Here is a 15,240-nt window from a genome sequence, read left to right as displayed (position 1 = left end):
ATAAAGGATGACAGGTGTAAAACATTGAATGCTCGAATTGAACCAAAGGTCAAGGGCCAACAGGTGTTACAGAAAAACGCACCGAGCACTTGAAAAGGGTAATTCATAAATATCGTCAACGTTATCGTTGTTGATAGACCTGATGTGCTGTTTTGCCGACTTACCGGTACTGTCTTGCCGTCGAGCGCGTTGACGGGCTGGGCTAGAACTATGTCTCCATTGATGTCTACCTGTGACCGTGCTACCATTGGAAGTGTCTGAATATCCTCGCAGTCTAAAAATAGTGTTGTTAGCGTCCGTGTCACTTTGATGTGAATCTTATGCCATTCGTTGTTGAATGCCTAGATAAAAGTGAAAGTAAGAAAACTGTTTAAAGGTGTGTCTTCAGAATCAAGCTTGGATTCAAACACAGAGCAGTCTGATAGAGGGACAGGCACCTTTTAAACTCTCATATAAAGGGTAAACCATAATTAATTAAAGGCAGTATCACAAGCAAAACCGATATTCATACGAAAGAAACCTACACAGTTTCGCACGTTTCTGATTAAACATCTCTCTAAAGGTATGACAATTGATGTAATGAAGAATTATAGATACAAATTTGTATTTACAAACCTTTCGAACTCTTCTGTTGTCAAATGCTAGAGTCGTTAGAGTGTTACGGGTATCTTTGAAAACTAGAGCTATGGTTTTTGCTGGGGCGTCGAACCTAACGGCGAATTCTGACTGGCCACGTGAGCTTTGGAGGTCCACCATGTTCCATACCATCCGCCTGGCTAGTCCCTGTAACCTATAGGTGGCTCCAAAGGAGAACTCCTCGGGCATTCCGAGCGGGAACATTGTCCTATCAAAACAGAGGGGTAAAGTTACGTTTGGTTCAGGAAAGTATTTGAAAAAGGAATTTTAATCATCATTATTAAACGAAAACCGGCACAAAGACGTCGAATGCCTGTGGTTAAAGGAGGATGTATTAACGTGGTTAGAAATAAGTGACGAAGAACACACTTTTACAAAGCAGTTTTAACAATAGAATTGGCGACACGCACCTAGAGTAAATAATATATTTTCCAATTTTGAGTGATCACATAATCTTATTGTCATATATTGACCTTGTTGCTACTGATAACTGCTTCTTTTTCGCCGATCGTTTGAGTTTATATGCTTGTTGATATGTATTGGATCCTCGTGTACGCGTCACTCCTTTCATTCTCAACTCACGTGCTTTATCTAACTGGAAGTTAGATATAAAATCAAATGCTGAAAATAAAAAGCGAAAATATTAACATTTGAAATAAATATTAATATATCAATATTTTTATATGACAATTGGCATAACGGAAAATCTTTTTAATGTAATTTATGCATTATATTTATTATTTGAATGTTGTTTTTGTACCCATCATTATTCCGTAGTTTTTAATATCTGTTGCAAAATATTTTTGCTTCAAGCAATGTATGGCGTTACTAAAAACAATAGGAAAAACTTGTTCTTTCGACCGTTAAGGATTCTTGGTTTTGTTGAAATCCTACTATAATGAGTTCGAGTATCCCAATCAATGTAACGATGGCTAAGTTATAAATTGTTGTCAGCTGTCATATTGTAAAGGAGTAAATTATTTTCAGTCCGTATGCAGAATAAACAATCGTGCTTCACTTCAAATATATCACCTTCGTTTTGTACATTGTAAGAGGATATAAGACTGGCACAATTCCAGTGCTGGAATCTGGATGATTGACAGGTGAGGTTTATGGGTTGTAAGGTTAAATACAGAAAACTGTTAACACTCCTACATCATAGATATATAGTAGTGCTGTCGTATTCAATGTTGGCTCAAATTCTACACCATATACAACAGCTTACAGGCATCAAACCAATATGTTATTTTATCCTAAGCGAAACTGACAATGAACATTAAAAAACAATGTAGCACATTCAAAAGAGGAAAATGCAACAAGATATATGTGGATTTTAATTTCATTATTTGAGGATTAATTTGCATGATAATGACAAACAAAAATCACACTATAAAATGAAGCAATGTATTTTGACAATCACTCTGGTCGAACAAATCAGTAATTTCAAAATTGCCTTATTATGAGTGTAATCTGAATTTCCATAAAGATACCAAGATTTTTATTTTTGTTAATTACGTTTTGTAATCTTTCAGGGTTTTTTTCTGCATCAGATTGACAACAATAATGACCCCTAAATGAAATTCAAATAAGTTATGAAATGATTTACTTCCTGCTGTACTTTTAAGAACGCCTGAGAAGAGTGAAGATGTTGTGTGAAGACTTTCACCTTTATGTTTGCCGTCTACGCAGACCATTCTCATGTGGTTTTAGGGTTTTTTATGTCATGTGTTATGTTTCAAATCCTGCACCGAAGATGAATGCCTTCTTTGAAGTTGTACTATATCATTTCTACATGTAATACAACACATATACAAATGTTAGCTCGTCTTTAATGTCTACCAATAAATCACCCGGACTAGGTGGATCCTATGTCTCATGTTTGTTGGATCCGAGCACCATGCTGGCTTCATAGTGGCTTACTGACCTAGGTTACTGTGTCCTAACGGCATTTCACTCCATTAACACTACTTTACTGGAAGAAAGGGGACAGGCTTTTCAGCTGATTTAGCTCAGATTGAACGGCTTCAGAGTTAAAACTTACTTGCACTTTTTACCATATGTGTGTGCTACCTAATTAACATGCTTTTGGGGTTTGTATTTGTAATAGACATGGTATGCATGTAATGCCTCCTCTATTGTAGTGTAATGATGAGGTAATCCTGCTTTCAGCATTATAAAAACGGCAAATACTTTGTAAGGAACTGTATGTCAGTGTTTGATTACTTGCTATTGATTATGAAATACAGATCTGTATGTTACTCTCACAGAATCCAATACTACTGACATATCTATGAACGATGGTATCCTTAATATTCTTCTCAATTGCAGCTAGGCAACATGGTGACCATCAGAGTAGTATATTACCGTTATAATGTATAGAAATGTTCACAAAGTAAATTGTTTACTGTGATTTATCATTAAAATACCAATGCATACATGTATGTTGAAATAAATCATTTACATGCGTTCACATGAATGCCAAAGCAATCAGCAAGGTCGTCTGGATATCTGTGCAGTTGATAATATTAAAAACGAAGAATAGTATAGCTTTTTTTATATGGGTCATACCATATAATCGATATGTCAATTGTAAATTGTTGTACGTTTTATTATCATGCTGTCTAAATATGTGTCTATAATGATGAATTAAGCCAAAATAGAAACTACTAAAATACTTCGATTTCAACAACGTGTCAAAGAATCACTGGTATACCATTACTTCTTAGAACATGTCAGTCCGCAACCTCACGATCAACTATGTATGATGTTTGGAGTTTGAGCTGGATGTAAACGTCATGTACAGTGGATATGACAGTAGACCACCACCCAGAATTCAGATTGTCATTAACTCACCATTTAGTGTGATTGTATTACTCACATACATCAACGAGCAATATAACTCTCAGGTTGGTCTATTAAGGAAACCAGAGGCAGATAAAGGAGGCCGTGGATAACAATGATACGGATTGTTAAACATGAATGCCTTCAAGTGATAATCACCATAATTGTTTCTAGGGTAAAATTTGTCTTCTTCAATTAATAGTTTTTAAACATCTTAAGTGGAATTTAATGTGCATAAAAACTGAAAGTGTTAAGTGTTTCTGTTTTCAGTCAGGGGCGTTAACAAGTACTCGGTAACATATTACTCAACACATATGGAGTTTTACTTGTATGAATAATATGTTTCATCAGATATTTTTTTAACTTTTAGTCAGTCAATATTGTCCGTAACAATAGATTTATGCGTCAAAATAAGTATATGTCGTAATTAGAGCAATCAGTCGGCATTCAATCACTCTCACTTGCATTCTAAGTATGCAATACCGAAAGCATGTATTATGCATGCACAGAAATATACCAATGGTATTATGAAACCTTAAATAAGGGGGGTAGTTTATATAACCGGATCCGGTCCGACGATGAGAATCGTTTAACATGGGCGTGGACACCGGTGCTGCATACACATGAGCAGTAATGTTGTCGTTAAAGGTTAAGAAAACCCTCTTTTACAGAAAACCTTTTTAATGATTTTATGTAGTTTATTAAACAATTAACAAATAATACCTTGAAATGTGATTTAAAGTAGTAAACATAGTCTTGTTGTTTGACCAGAAGGCTACTTAAACATTCAAGTAATTGTTTGCACTAACTTTAATACCTAGCGTTGACATATACGAGCTTAGGTGATAGTGGTGTCTCTTACATAATAACTGACAGATATAGCCATTAAATGTCACCACAGAAGCAATGTGCTAGCCCTCCTCCGAGTAAGACTGCTGTATCATGGCGAGTGTTGATAACTCCACCACAGCTTTACGCAACTGCACTGTATGTTTGAAGTTTTGTGCATTCGACAAAAACGACCCACTATCGAAACTCGATCTAATTCTTTTCTTTTTGAGAGTATTTTGTTCTTTTCCCCTCAATTTTCTCTAAGGATTAATGAATCATTTTTAACTCGGACATTTTTTTATGTTTGATATGGATAAGATATGTGAATAATGAAATGAATGGATGAATGAAAAATAACAAAGATTATAGCGCAGAGGCTTCAGGAGGATTTATGGTTTTTTTTATACAAGGTACAATATGAGATTTTGATAATGACTCCATATTCAAAATCATCAAAAATGTCCGATCTCATGTAATGAAGAGAAGTAGAATTTTCCTGATAAATTAATTGGCTAACTATGAGTTTAAACCATATGATATCTGATTGTTTAATAGGAAATCTATTTTACGAAAACATTGTACGGCAAACTAGCCGATTACTTAACTACACCATTCGAGCTATTACATGTACATTATGTATATGTGATGTTTCGACTACGGCAGTTAAAGATCACCGTGCCTTCTATGAAATCATTATAAAACTCAAGTAGAAAAGATTACACGTAGCAGAATAAAACTGACAGACGACAGAGCAAAATTATATACCCAACCAACAAGGTAAGTTGTCTATAGACAATAACAGAATTTTCAAAGGTACATGATGCCTTTTGAAGTCCTTATACTTATAAGTAGCTTTGGAAACTTAGGCCGCTACCGGCAAAGAACAAACGTAATATAAGTATAAAATACAGCGATGTTTACTGTTGTTCATCTGACACTGTTAAAGGAATCTTCACTTGTCAAGCGCCACCAAAGTTGCCCTGTTCATCTCCCTGTTTTATGCATGTATATACCAAAGATCGGTCTCATCTTATCAAGTTTCAAAGAGACACTCTTCAACACGTGTATATATCAGACTAAATTCGTTTTAGTAGTGCAAATAGTGATGGGACTTCAAAAATAATAAAATTCTGTCGCGTTTTCAAACAAAAGTGCCACAATATAATCGTAAAATAACCGCAAATACTGCTACATTTACATATCTGTACCAAAGTCAGTTATGCTGTTGGTGTTAAGCAACGGGAAATATTCTATCTTTTAAGTCCCTGAAGTAGTAGAAGATGTTTCTATTTCATTATTATCATTAAGCTATTACATCAAGTCGATTATCGAAATAGTGTTATTCAATACAAATAAGGTGATAACAAGTGAAGATGTTCCTAAGGTAAGACTTCAAGAACAAAGAAGTGTGCTAATTGGTAAGATCTTTACACCATTTCCTTTCACATTAATACAGGTATAGATCAGTTGGTAAGTGACAAATGAACTCACCTTTTAAGTCATCATCCCCGGGTCGTATTTGTCCACAAATACTGTGACCACTTGGTATAAGTTCTGTAATGCAAAACAAACATTTTTGTAATCAGTGTAATATTATAATTGCTTTGAGATCATTATGCATATTATTTAAGAAGCGTTAACATTGTAGAAAATTGTAAATGACTATTGCGAAACTAGAACTGTCGCCAGAGTGGACGACTTATACCTCCGCTGCACAAATTTAGTAATAACTCCATTAATAGGGGACATTGTAGAACCCTAAATAGATTACTTAGCTTTCCTTTATGTCAGCGTTCCGTGTTCCAAATTTTGTCAAAATCTGTCCTGTAGGCTAAGAGAAGTTTGCTGGACAAAGTGTCTACAGACAGAGACAGACAGACCGACAACCCGATTTCTAACTTTTATAGGGTTTAATAAGGAATAATTCATTTTTTCAGACACTGCATTATATTGCATCATCAAGGCAAACTAATTCAACAATCAAATGCTTTGTTTCTTTGCATATATTGTATATATACTTTGTTTAAACTAATGCAAAGCGTTTTAAATTTAAATTATTTCGAAAACAAATAGAATATGGCATGACCATTACATATCTATTGTCTTTAACACTATTCGGTAAAATATTGTCAGTGGTACACTATTACACGATTTCTCTATTCTCTGGTCCGTCCTATTCCGTTTTCTTCATGTTACAAATGCATCAGCCAATGCGGAAACGTATCAATGTATCAACACCTCTTCGAAAACAAGTGTCTGTGATATACAAAACTAATATATCTTTTTTTATTCATACATAATTATATATTATTTAAAATTAACTGTGTACGAACAAGGTGTCGTGATGTCAGAGGTAACACCTTCTAAATGGTATGGATATCAGTTACCTGGAAGGACACTTAATGATATTTGTTATATATTTACATTCGATTGAATGTAGATTATGAACTATGTACATTTCACGCTAAATTGGTTTTCCGATCGAGAAGGACACTTGAACCTTACAAGAGTGTCCGACAAAACTCTAAACACACGAGGTATGGAGGCCTATGTCAGAAATATAAAGTGATGTTCATGAAGAATTTGATTTTTTCCCCTCACTGTTATCATCATACATGTGCTAAATATCCACATGATGTTCATATGTAACCCAACGCCTATTTAGTACGGAACAGGGTTTATTTAAAGATTAGAAATACAGTCTAAAGTTATGCATATTGAAATGAAGGTATTTCATTATATCATCTTTGTCAGATCATAGAGGTGAGGTGGTATATATACTGTAATATAGAACAAACTTACTGACCTTATTCACCTGTACAATAATTGGATTAGGATAGACTTTAACGCTTAGGTGATGATTTAGGCAAGCACATGTTACATCACTACGCATTGGTCTGAGGTAATCCTTATAACACGCTGACAGTAATATACAATGGTATCGTTCAGGTATTCACGAAAGAAATTTAGGGGTAACTATTCACCCAACCAGTAAATAGCTAGGCATAATATAAATGGTTTAATGGTCATATCAGTTTCTCCATTTATAAAGCAGTCCAACTACATTTAATTCAAAAATTAAAGACATACCAGAGCTTTGTATACATCTGAAAACCTCAAAGATATTACCTAAAATATGCAGTGATGACTGTAGACGTGAATATCGCAGATACCTTTTTCTGATTTATGAAGAGTAAAATGCATATTACATAACTCATTCAAGATCAAGCACCGTTTCAACGTTGTTCATTTGGATCTTTTCAATGAGGAATCATGTCAATAGCTTATTAATAGCTTTTTTACAAACAGTTTATAATTTATAAGTCATTTTGAAAACCGGAAATGAATTGCGTTGATGCGTGTCCAATATCCAGCTTTAATCACTCATGCGTAGTATTTTATGATATAAGGAACAGTTTGAAAAGACGATCAACATATTGTATACCAATGTATGTAAAACACAGTCTAGATATACAAACCTAAGACGGTTAGCCGCGTAAAAAAATAACCTTCATGTGAGCTTTGAATGGAGGATGAGAAACCCTCATATCTCGGTTATTTAATATAAGTACAGATTTATCAAATTTAAATTTTTATCGTCGAGACATCTATTAAATACTCATTTTAAGACATACGGGTCACAGCTGTTATACTCATGCTAACAGAAAGCGGTTATAATTTTTAGTTCTATATCTCAAATTGATATCATTCACGGTGGAGGTGTGTAGTGTACTTCTACGGTAACACACGTCGTCAGCGATGTGATATCAGCACAATAGACTCAAATGTATTACAAATTTATCAGTGAAATCAAATTACCTAAGATTAGTTTCTAATCTATAATCAATATAAGTCGGTTTTTTCTTTATATAGTTGTCACCTTAATACCAAGTTCTGATTGTAAACTTTACATAAAATTTTATGTTAAGTATTATATTGAATGACCAGCTTCAAAAGAAAAAATTGCAAACATAAATACAAATGTGGCATATTAATAATATAAAGTAACTAAATAACAAATACGTATGGTTATCTATGCTTTTTAAAAAAAAATCAATGGCAGTCCAATATGATATAATAGATTTAAATCTAGATTAAAATCCAATGAACATAATTGGAATTTGTAAAACAATATCATATTAATCAATCATATCATAATTGGTGTATTGATTTTCATCTTTGTCTTTTAGAACAATTGTGAATTCACTTGATGTCTTTTAACGTAATTTTATGTGAGCATCGACTGATTAAACAGGCGTCTAAATTATTGTTTAAGTATTATCGCACCGTGCCATCCTAAGACTGACTGATGTGTTTAATTTCCATTGGTTCAGCGTGAAAATCTTGCTGAATTCTAATGAAAAAGAAATATCACTATCATCGAAATTAATTATTTGTGTGGACATTCGATACATTGAAAAATGTTGATTTTGTCTCTTAACATTTCACTTCGCAAACAGAGACTCTATAGGTTGTCAATTAATTCCAAAATAAAAACTAAAAACCAGATAGGTTGTGTAGTCTTTATAAACAGGCTAAATATTTATTTTTTAATTCAAATATAACATGAAACAGAATAAGAAAACACCTATGAAAATATATATTACAAAAAATGTCATTCGAAACCTGGCATATTCTAATAATTTGAAAAGGCTATTTCCATCGCATAAGAACTATCGTGAACATTACGATACAATCGGTAGGTAATTAAGGTATTATTTCACAGGTGTGTGAATGACATAAACTACAATAAATTACAGCCTTCCTACACTTAACAGGTAACCCTGGACATACCTGTGGAGAATAAAACCATCGGAATACATCAGTCGATAGCCTAAGCTTTGTTAAGGCCATGATCTGGACTCATTGACATGTACATAATGCGTTTGTGGAGTAAAAGGTGGAGGTTAGAATCCATCTCAAATAATATGGCTAACCGTTAATCTATTTTGACAGCCTTCATTTCCAGTAATATTCAATTACGTTTTCACAATCTAAGTATTGTTTTCGAAAGTCATTTAGACGCTAATGTATTTTACCAAACGTTCAAATTGACCTAGTTTCCACTGTCAATGGTGGAGATATAGGACTTACACCGTCGTTGTAACACATGATACAGTGAACATTTATTTATATGCAATTATCTTCACAAATATCTTTAAGCATGAAGGTTCAGCAATAACATCGCAATAGTGTTAGACTGTCAGTTAATTCACAATCGACGCTTCAAAGGAGCTCTCCACGTTCCCACAGCAAACATAAACCTAGATATCTCATGGAAAGTTCTCATGTAAATCTTACACCTGACTGTTGTGCACTATATTCTTTTCTGCCTTAATACGCAGGTTATATAGTCTGTAAAAGGACTAGAGCTCTAGACAGCTGTATCTGTGATACTGAGCACACCTTAATGTACTCTATCTAAATATGTATCAATGTATATGATGCGCATGGAAAAAAGATCAGGAGCAATAAAAAAATCAGAAAAAACTTATGTGTATCTCCCTTTGTGTTTTCATTGAAATGATTATTTTAAAACAATAGAATTGTATATAGAAAATGCCGTTTTATAAGATATATAAAAAATAATATTTAGATATTCAGATCCTTTTGTAATTTCATTATAATTGAAGTACATTGATATAAATACAGCAAAAAGTATTGTCCTCTCTGTCGCATGTAGTAGTGATCAGTTTCATAAATAGACAACCAATGGCTTTGTAAAAGATCATTATTATCAACTCTGTATAAGATAAACAGCTTCACTTCAAAATGAGAAACATAGCTATAAATGGGAATGTAATGCTTACGTTTGCATAATTTCCATTTTGTTGAGATAACATGAGATTGCATATTAGTTCAAAGTCCTTCATATGGTATAAACGCTGTGGTGTGCCGACCTATTGGTCATATATTACATGTACATGTAGTTGGTGTTGTTAAATGATAAATACCGTATTAATGAGAAGAAATAATAACGCTATATGAAAAGTTGGATACTGCATCAATTATATTAAAAACAATGATATTTGTTCAGACCATTGTGCTTCTGACATTTATGGACATGGATTTGAATGTTCGTATTAACATGAAATTTTAAGCCCATATTGATCACATGTATTCAAATCAAATCAAATGTATTTTTGCATGAAAAAGTCATTTTACACTGAAGATGCACTATCCTTTCATTCTGGTTTCCTTCCATAGCTGTTGTTTTATCTCGAATCTAACAACCAATACATCGTGTAAAATGGTTATTATATATATTGCATGAACTATCAACATATCTGAATTTTGAAAAAATGCATTTTTGATAAATTAAAAAGTTACTACTAAAGATGTAACTGATTATACATTCAGTCTGAATGCGACGATTGTATTTGTATGTTTTCCAAATTTAGAACATAAATCCTCATAATTATACCAAATGAATTTGAAACCATTCATAACTGCATGTCTTCTTGAATTTCCAGTGTACCCAGCTTAGATCAGGCAGAGATAGAGCACTGTGTAGAGCAGAGTGTACTCGTATGTCCACTACGTTATAAGAATGACAATGCAGACACTTATTATAGAATCCTATAATAGGTACAACTAATACCAGGGTGTCAAACCCACATAAATCAACTTTATCAATGGTTCAAATTCAGACATAATTTTTAGGAAAAAAATCACTTACTTCAGGTACGTAACTGTTAGCATTAAAACATCTTAGTTTCAAAGAAAACTAATCTCATTTTCGTAATATTGTATTGTACATATGATACTGATGATGCGGTATCCCAACACATCTCCTTTTGTAATTCATGGAGGAAGCCATAAATCTTACTGCATGACTTAATTCTTATCTAGCAAGGGCTTTGTTTCAACATATCATATGAAGACTACATAAAACATGACTTTATTACAATGTGATAATAAAGCCTATTTTATCACTAGATCTAAATGGCACCAACAATGTCTATTATGTAATATAAGGAAACAGTACTGCACTGAACCAAACGGAAACGACTTAGAAGAAAGATAACATACTATGAAGCCACACTTCCCTCAGTCGTGTCTACAAATATATATTTATATTGTTTGTTGATACCCGACCTCTGCAGATCTATTACAACTTTGACGAACAATTTGAGGAACATAAAAGATTGCAATATCTGAAAATATTCTACTGATCTTTACAGATTCTTTTATATCGGTAGCCATATTTATAGTTTCAATCTCGATGAAAATATAGAATGCAGATTAAGAAGAATTGTACAAAAAACACATATATAAGTGTGCAAAGTTTGAAATTGGACATTTAATTCATCGTGATTGTTAATTCGAAATTACTGTTAGGAAATCAAATGTTACGTTATTACATAATACGTCATTTATTTCAACTGTATATTTGTTTTACGTTTTTAAGAATGTTATTCTGATTTAATCTTAGCTTGTATTAACATGCAATGACGTTTAGGAAAATACCAGGTTAGCATAGTAAAGATAAAAAAGAACGAAAACCATCGACCTACAGCCATTTTCTGGAAGGTAGAATTACAGACACATTAGACCACTGGAATACCATTGCCCTTTATTACAAAGTATCAAGTACCTGACATCAGAATAACCATATCACAAACGGAGAGTAGCATCAGACTTAAAGCTTAAATCAAGGTTCAAACAAACAACAAAAACAACAAAAAGTATTATAACTGATAATTGGAACAATATCTTTTAAAGAATGCAAAAACATGTAAACGTATATGATAGTACCAGCATTAATAGGGTTCACACACAATCATTTGATCGAGTTGCAATTTTATCTCGCAATGTGTGTTTAGTTACACTAAGAAGTAGATTCCCGTGCATCACACCTAGATCTCCACACAGACTATAACATACTTGATTTGTACGATAGTGATCGTGCTGACTCCGGACAATGGTGGTCCGTCTATTTATCAGTGGGGCGTTAGTGACTGGTCACCACCGGCCCCGCCACACACCATTGGTAATACAGATCGATAACACGAAAGGTGTGGGGCTCCCTTCAAAGCCAGGTCAAAGGTCAGTTCCGTACTGTATCACATTCAGTCTTATCGCTATCCGCTGTAAGAGGTGACTAAGCATGCGTGAGGTTACTGTCAAATCCCTTGAGATTTATCACTAATTCCATTGTTACATATTCTACATCGTATGTGTCTTTTTTTTAATTTGTGCTTTGGTCTGAATGATCAGTTTATTGGCGTGTAAGGAGTAAAACACAGTGAGAACATTTATCATATCGCGATGTAGATAGCTATAACTCACACCTAGACCCCAAATCAGTGTTATGATGCTTAGAATACTCCTTTATTTGACGTTAACAAAAGGTTATTTCAGAAGTATCACGTTTAGAACAAAAGAACTTATATGGTAACGTCATGCTACCCAAAACGGAATATCTTACAAGACTTGCGAAATATAAGGAAAAAATCTTGATTCGAGCGCTCATTGCATTTTTTCGCACTTTTGCAGAAACAAAGAAAGAGCAGAACCAAAAAAAAACAGGCAATAATCAGACAGACACGATCCGAAAGGACAATGAAAAGAGTATTAATAGTTGAACTTTAGAAATGAAGAACAACCTTAAAAGCTAACTACAGAAATATTATCACTATACCTGCTTCGCGTAAAGCGTATTATAATTTACACCTGTATGTTAAATAACGACGCTTCAGATAATGTCTGATCAATTTAGATTCACAATGAATGGGTAAACCAGATAATTCTTGCATTGACTAATAAATCTTTTTGCATCATCCACTACCTCCGGTTATTTCTAAACATTATTTGTAAAACATCTAGAAACACATGCATTTTTTTTCATATCAATGCAGTGTCTTATTACATGTCGTTATCAATGGCTTCACAGTGAGATGCGTCCTAACAAATGGAGATCTTTTTTTAAGATAAAGACAGGAAGTGACAGATTAATGTGAAGTAATAAATGTTTTGTTTGTATACAATGTGTAGGTAGTCGAGTGTGTCACGACGTCTAGGTGTTATTTGTTATCTGTATGTCAATTTAGAATTATCTAAACGACTGATGAAAACTCTTTATCATTATAGTAACTGGCACAAAGTCTTTGGTTACGAGTTTTTAATTAACTAAAAACAACTCAAATAATGTGACACAATGATTCAATATGCGATTACATTATATAATCCATCTCATAATGATATTCACGTGTTTAAATAATGAGGCCATTCTACAGTGAGTGTATATCTGTATACAGTCATCTGTACGAAATACAATGGTGTAATTCCATCCAGCCAGAACGTACGCTTCAGTATGCAACTCCACATAACCGCTATGGACGTTTTGGTGATAAATAAAATGAAGATGGACAGAAAACAAATAGATCTGAACGCCTGAACGTGATTAACATACAGCAAGCACCATTGGTATTCGGCGTAAGTACTAGACCTTATCTCGTGCTTATGACAGTGCAAATCAGATTCTCGTGGCGAAAATGTGCCATATTCCTTCCGCATGTTGTCGTTCAACGCGGAATGAATTAATTTTATCGTCTGGTAAATCTTTATGGTGAAAGATATGTCTCAAAATCGCCCAACATGCCATTTCGGATGTAAAGTCATAACGGTGAAGCTGTGTCGTTTTATACTTGGGTAAAGAAATGTACTTTGAAGTTTATCTATTACTAAAACATCTTGTAGCAAGAAAAAATGGTTTTCTGTGAAAACTTCTCATGTTGACGACGTTTTGGTTTGAAATATAAATGTATCAGAGCAGTGGTAACTACTGGGCCATCTAATAAAGATTTCGGGTTTCATCACTTTATTCAGATCAATGAAGAACATGTTTATCCTAAACTGACGCTCACTGAGTGTGATGTTTAAAGTTGTACCCATCAAAACTCTGTCAATTATTCAAACAAAAGAAGTTTCAAAAAGTTTCTGCTCAGGTGTTGAGGGTTAAGTTCTTAAAAAGATAAACGTATAGGTATGTGACCATTATGAGTTCTGAAATATATAACATAAATAGATGAACATTATACAGCCCAGGCCATGACGACCTCGTAAATCAAAACCAGTTGGCAACACATTCCTTTATTACCAAATATATATTCAATGTATATATAAAGGCATCAATTTATAGCGAAACATTTTAATGGGGCAAGCTATTAATTGAGATGCACATACAGTATTATTCAAGATTGAAATTCTAGAAAAACGAATGATATTCAGAAAATGAAAAATGGTAAAAATAATAAGAATAAAAAAAATGTACAATTTTCAAAAATAGTATTTATACATTTATATGAAACAGCTTAGCGTGACCTATGTTTGTCAGTCATTAATCATGGCGCTGTGCAGAGGTATGCCATAGGGGGTGGTATTGGCTAATGACAGGGGTGGTAGGGAACAGGTGTGAACAACGTTAACATTGTAACGGGTAATGTAACAAAGCTAGTTAGTAAAGTTCCGTAACGTGGTCTGACGGCCCACCCAGGACTCTGCACGTGTTATCGTTATGGAGAGTCGCGAGGTATTTGCAATTAAATGAGTTTGTATTTATATTTAACACTACAACATTTGTTGTCAATTATACGGTGCAAAATTGAACTTGCAAAAAATACATTGAAAAATATGCACTCACATTAAGAAGCGTTGTAAAAGAAGGTAATGTTTCAATGTGTTATCATTAAAAGTGGAATCATTTAAGACTTGTCTCGACAACGAACTAGACCACCATGTTAAATGACGTTTTTTCTGAAACGACAACTTTGATATAATATTAACAATAAAGAATTTGGATCGCATTCCTTATTCGATAGCATACTAAGTATTGTTTAATCATTTATCACCGTTGGGATAGAAACAATGCTATTGAGGATATTGATTCCATTGTTTCATATTTATTCGGTGTCCATCCTAGTACTTGTT

The 15,240-nt window shown here is 33.6% G+C and overlaps 1 protein-coding gene across 7 annotated transcripts in view; it reads right to left on the bottom strand.

Moving 5' to 3' along the window:
- The window catches only part of LOC138325328 (collagen alpha-1(IX) chain-like), a 116,945-nt gene that overhangs the window by 45,506 nt on the left and 56,199 nt on the right, over positions 1-15,240 (bottom strand). For all 7 annotated transcript variants that reach the window (XM_069270892.1, XM_069270891.1, XM_069270890.1 and 4 more), the window contains exons 4-7: positions 5,800-5,862; positions 1,110-1,257; positions 616-844; positions 165-341 (exon numbers count right to left, since the gene is read on the bottom strand). In XM_069270892.1, coding sequence (XP_069126993.1) covers positions 165-341; positions 616-844; positions 1,110-1,257; positions 5,800-5,862 — 617 coding nt within the window. The remainder of the gene's footprint in view (positions 1-164; positions 342-615; positions 845-1,109; positions 1,258-5,799; positions 5,863-15,240) is intronic.

Source organism: Argopecten irradians, chromosome 6, assembly GCF_041381155.1.
Source record: "Argopecten irradians isolate NY chromosome 6, Ai_NY, whole genome shotgun sequence".
Classification (NCBI taxonomy): Eukaryota; Metazoa; Mollusca; class Bivalvia; order Pectinida; family Pectinidae; genus Argopecten; species Argopecten irradians.
Note: the sequence above shows the minus strand (reverse complement) of the source record. Positions and strands in the feature narration are given on the sequence as shown.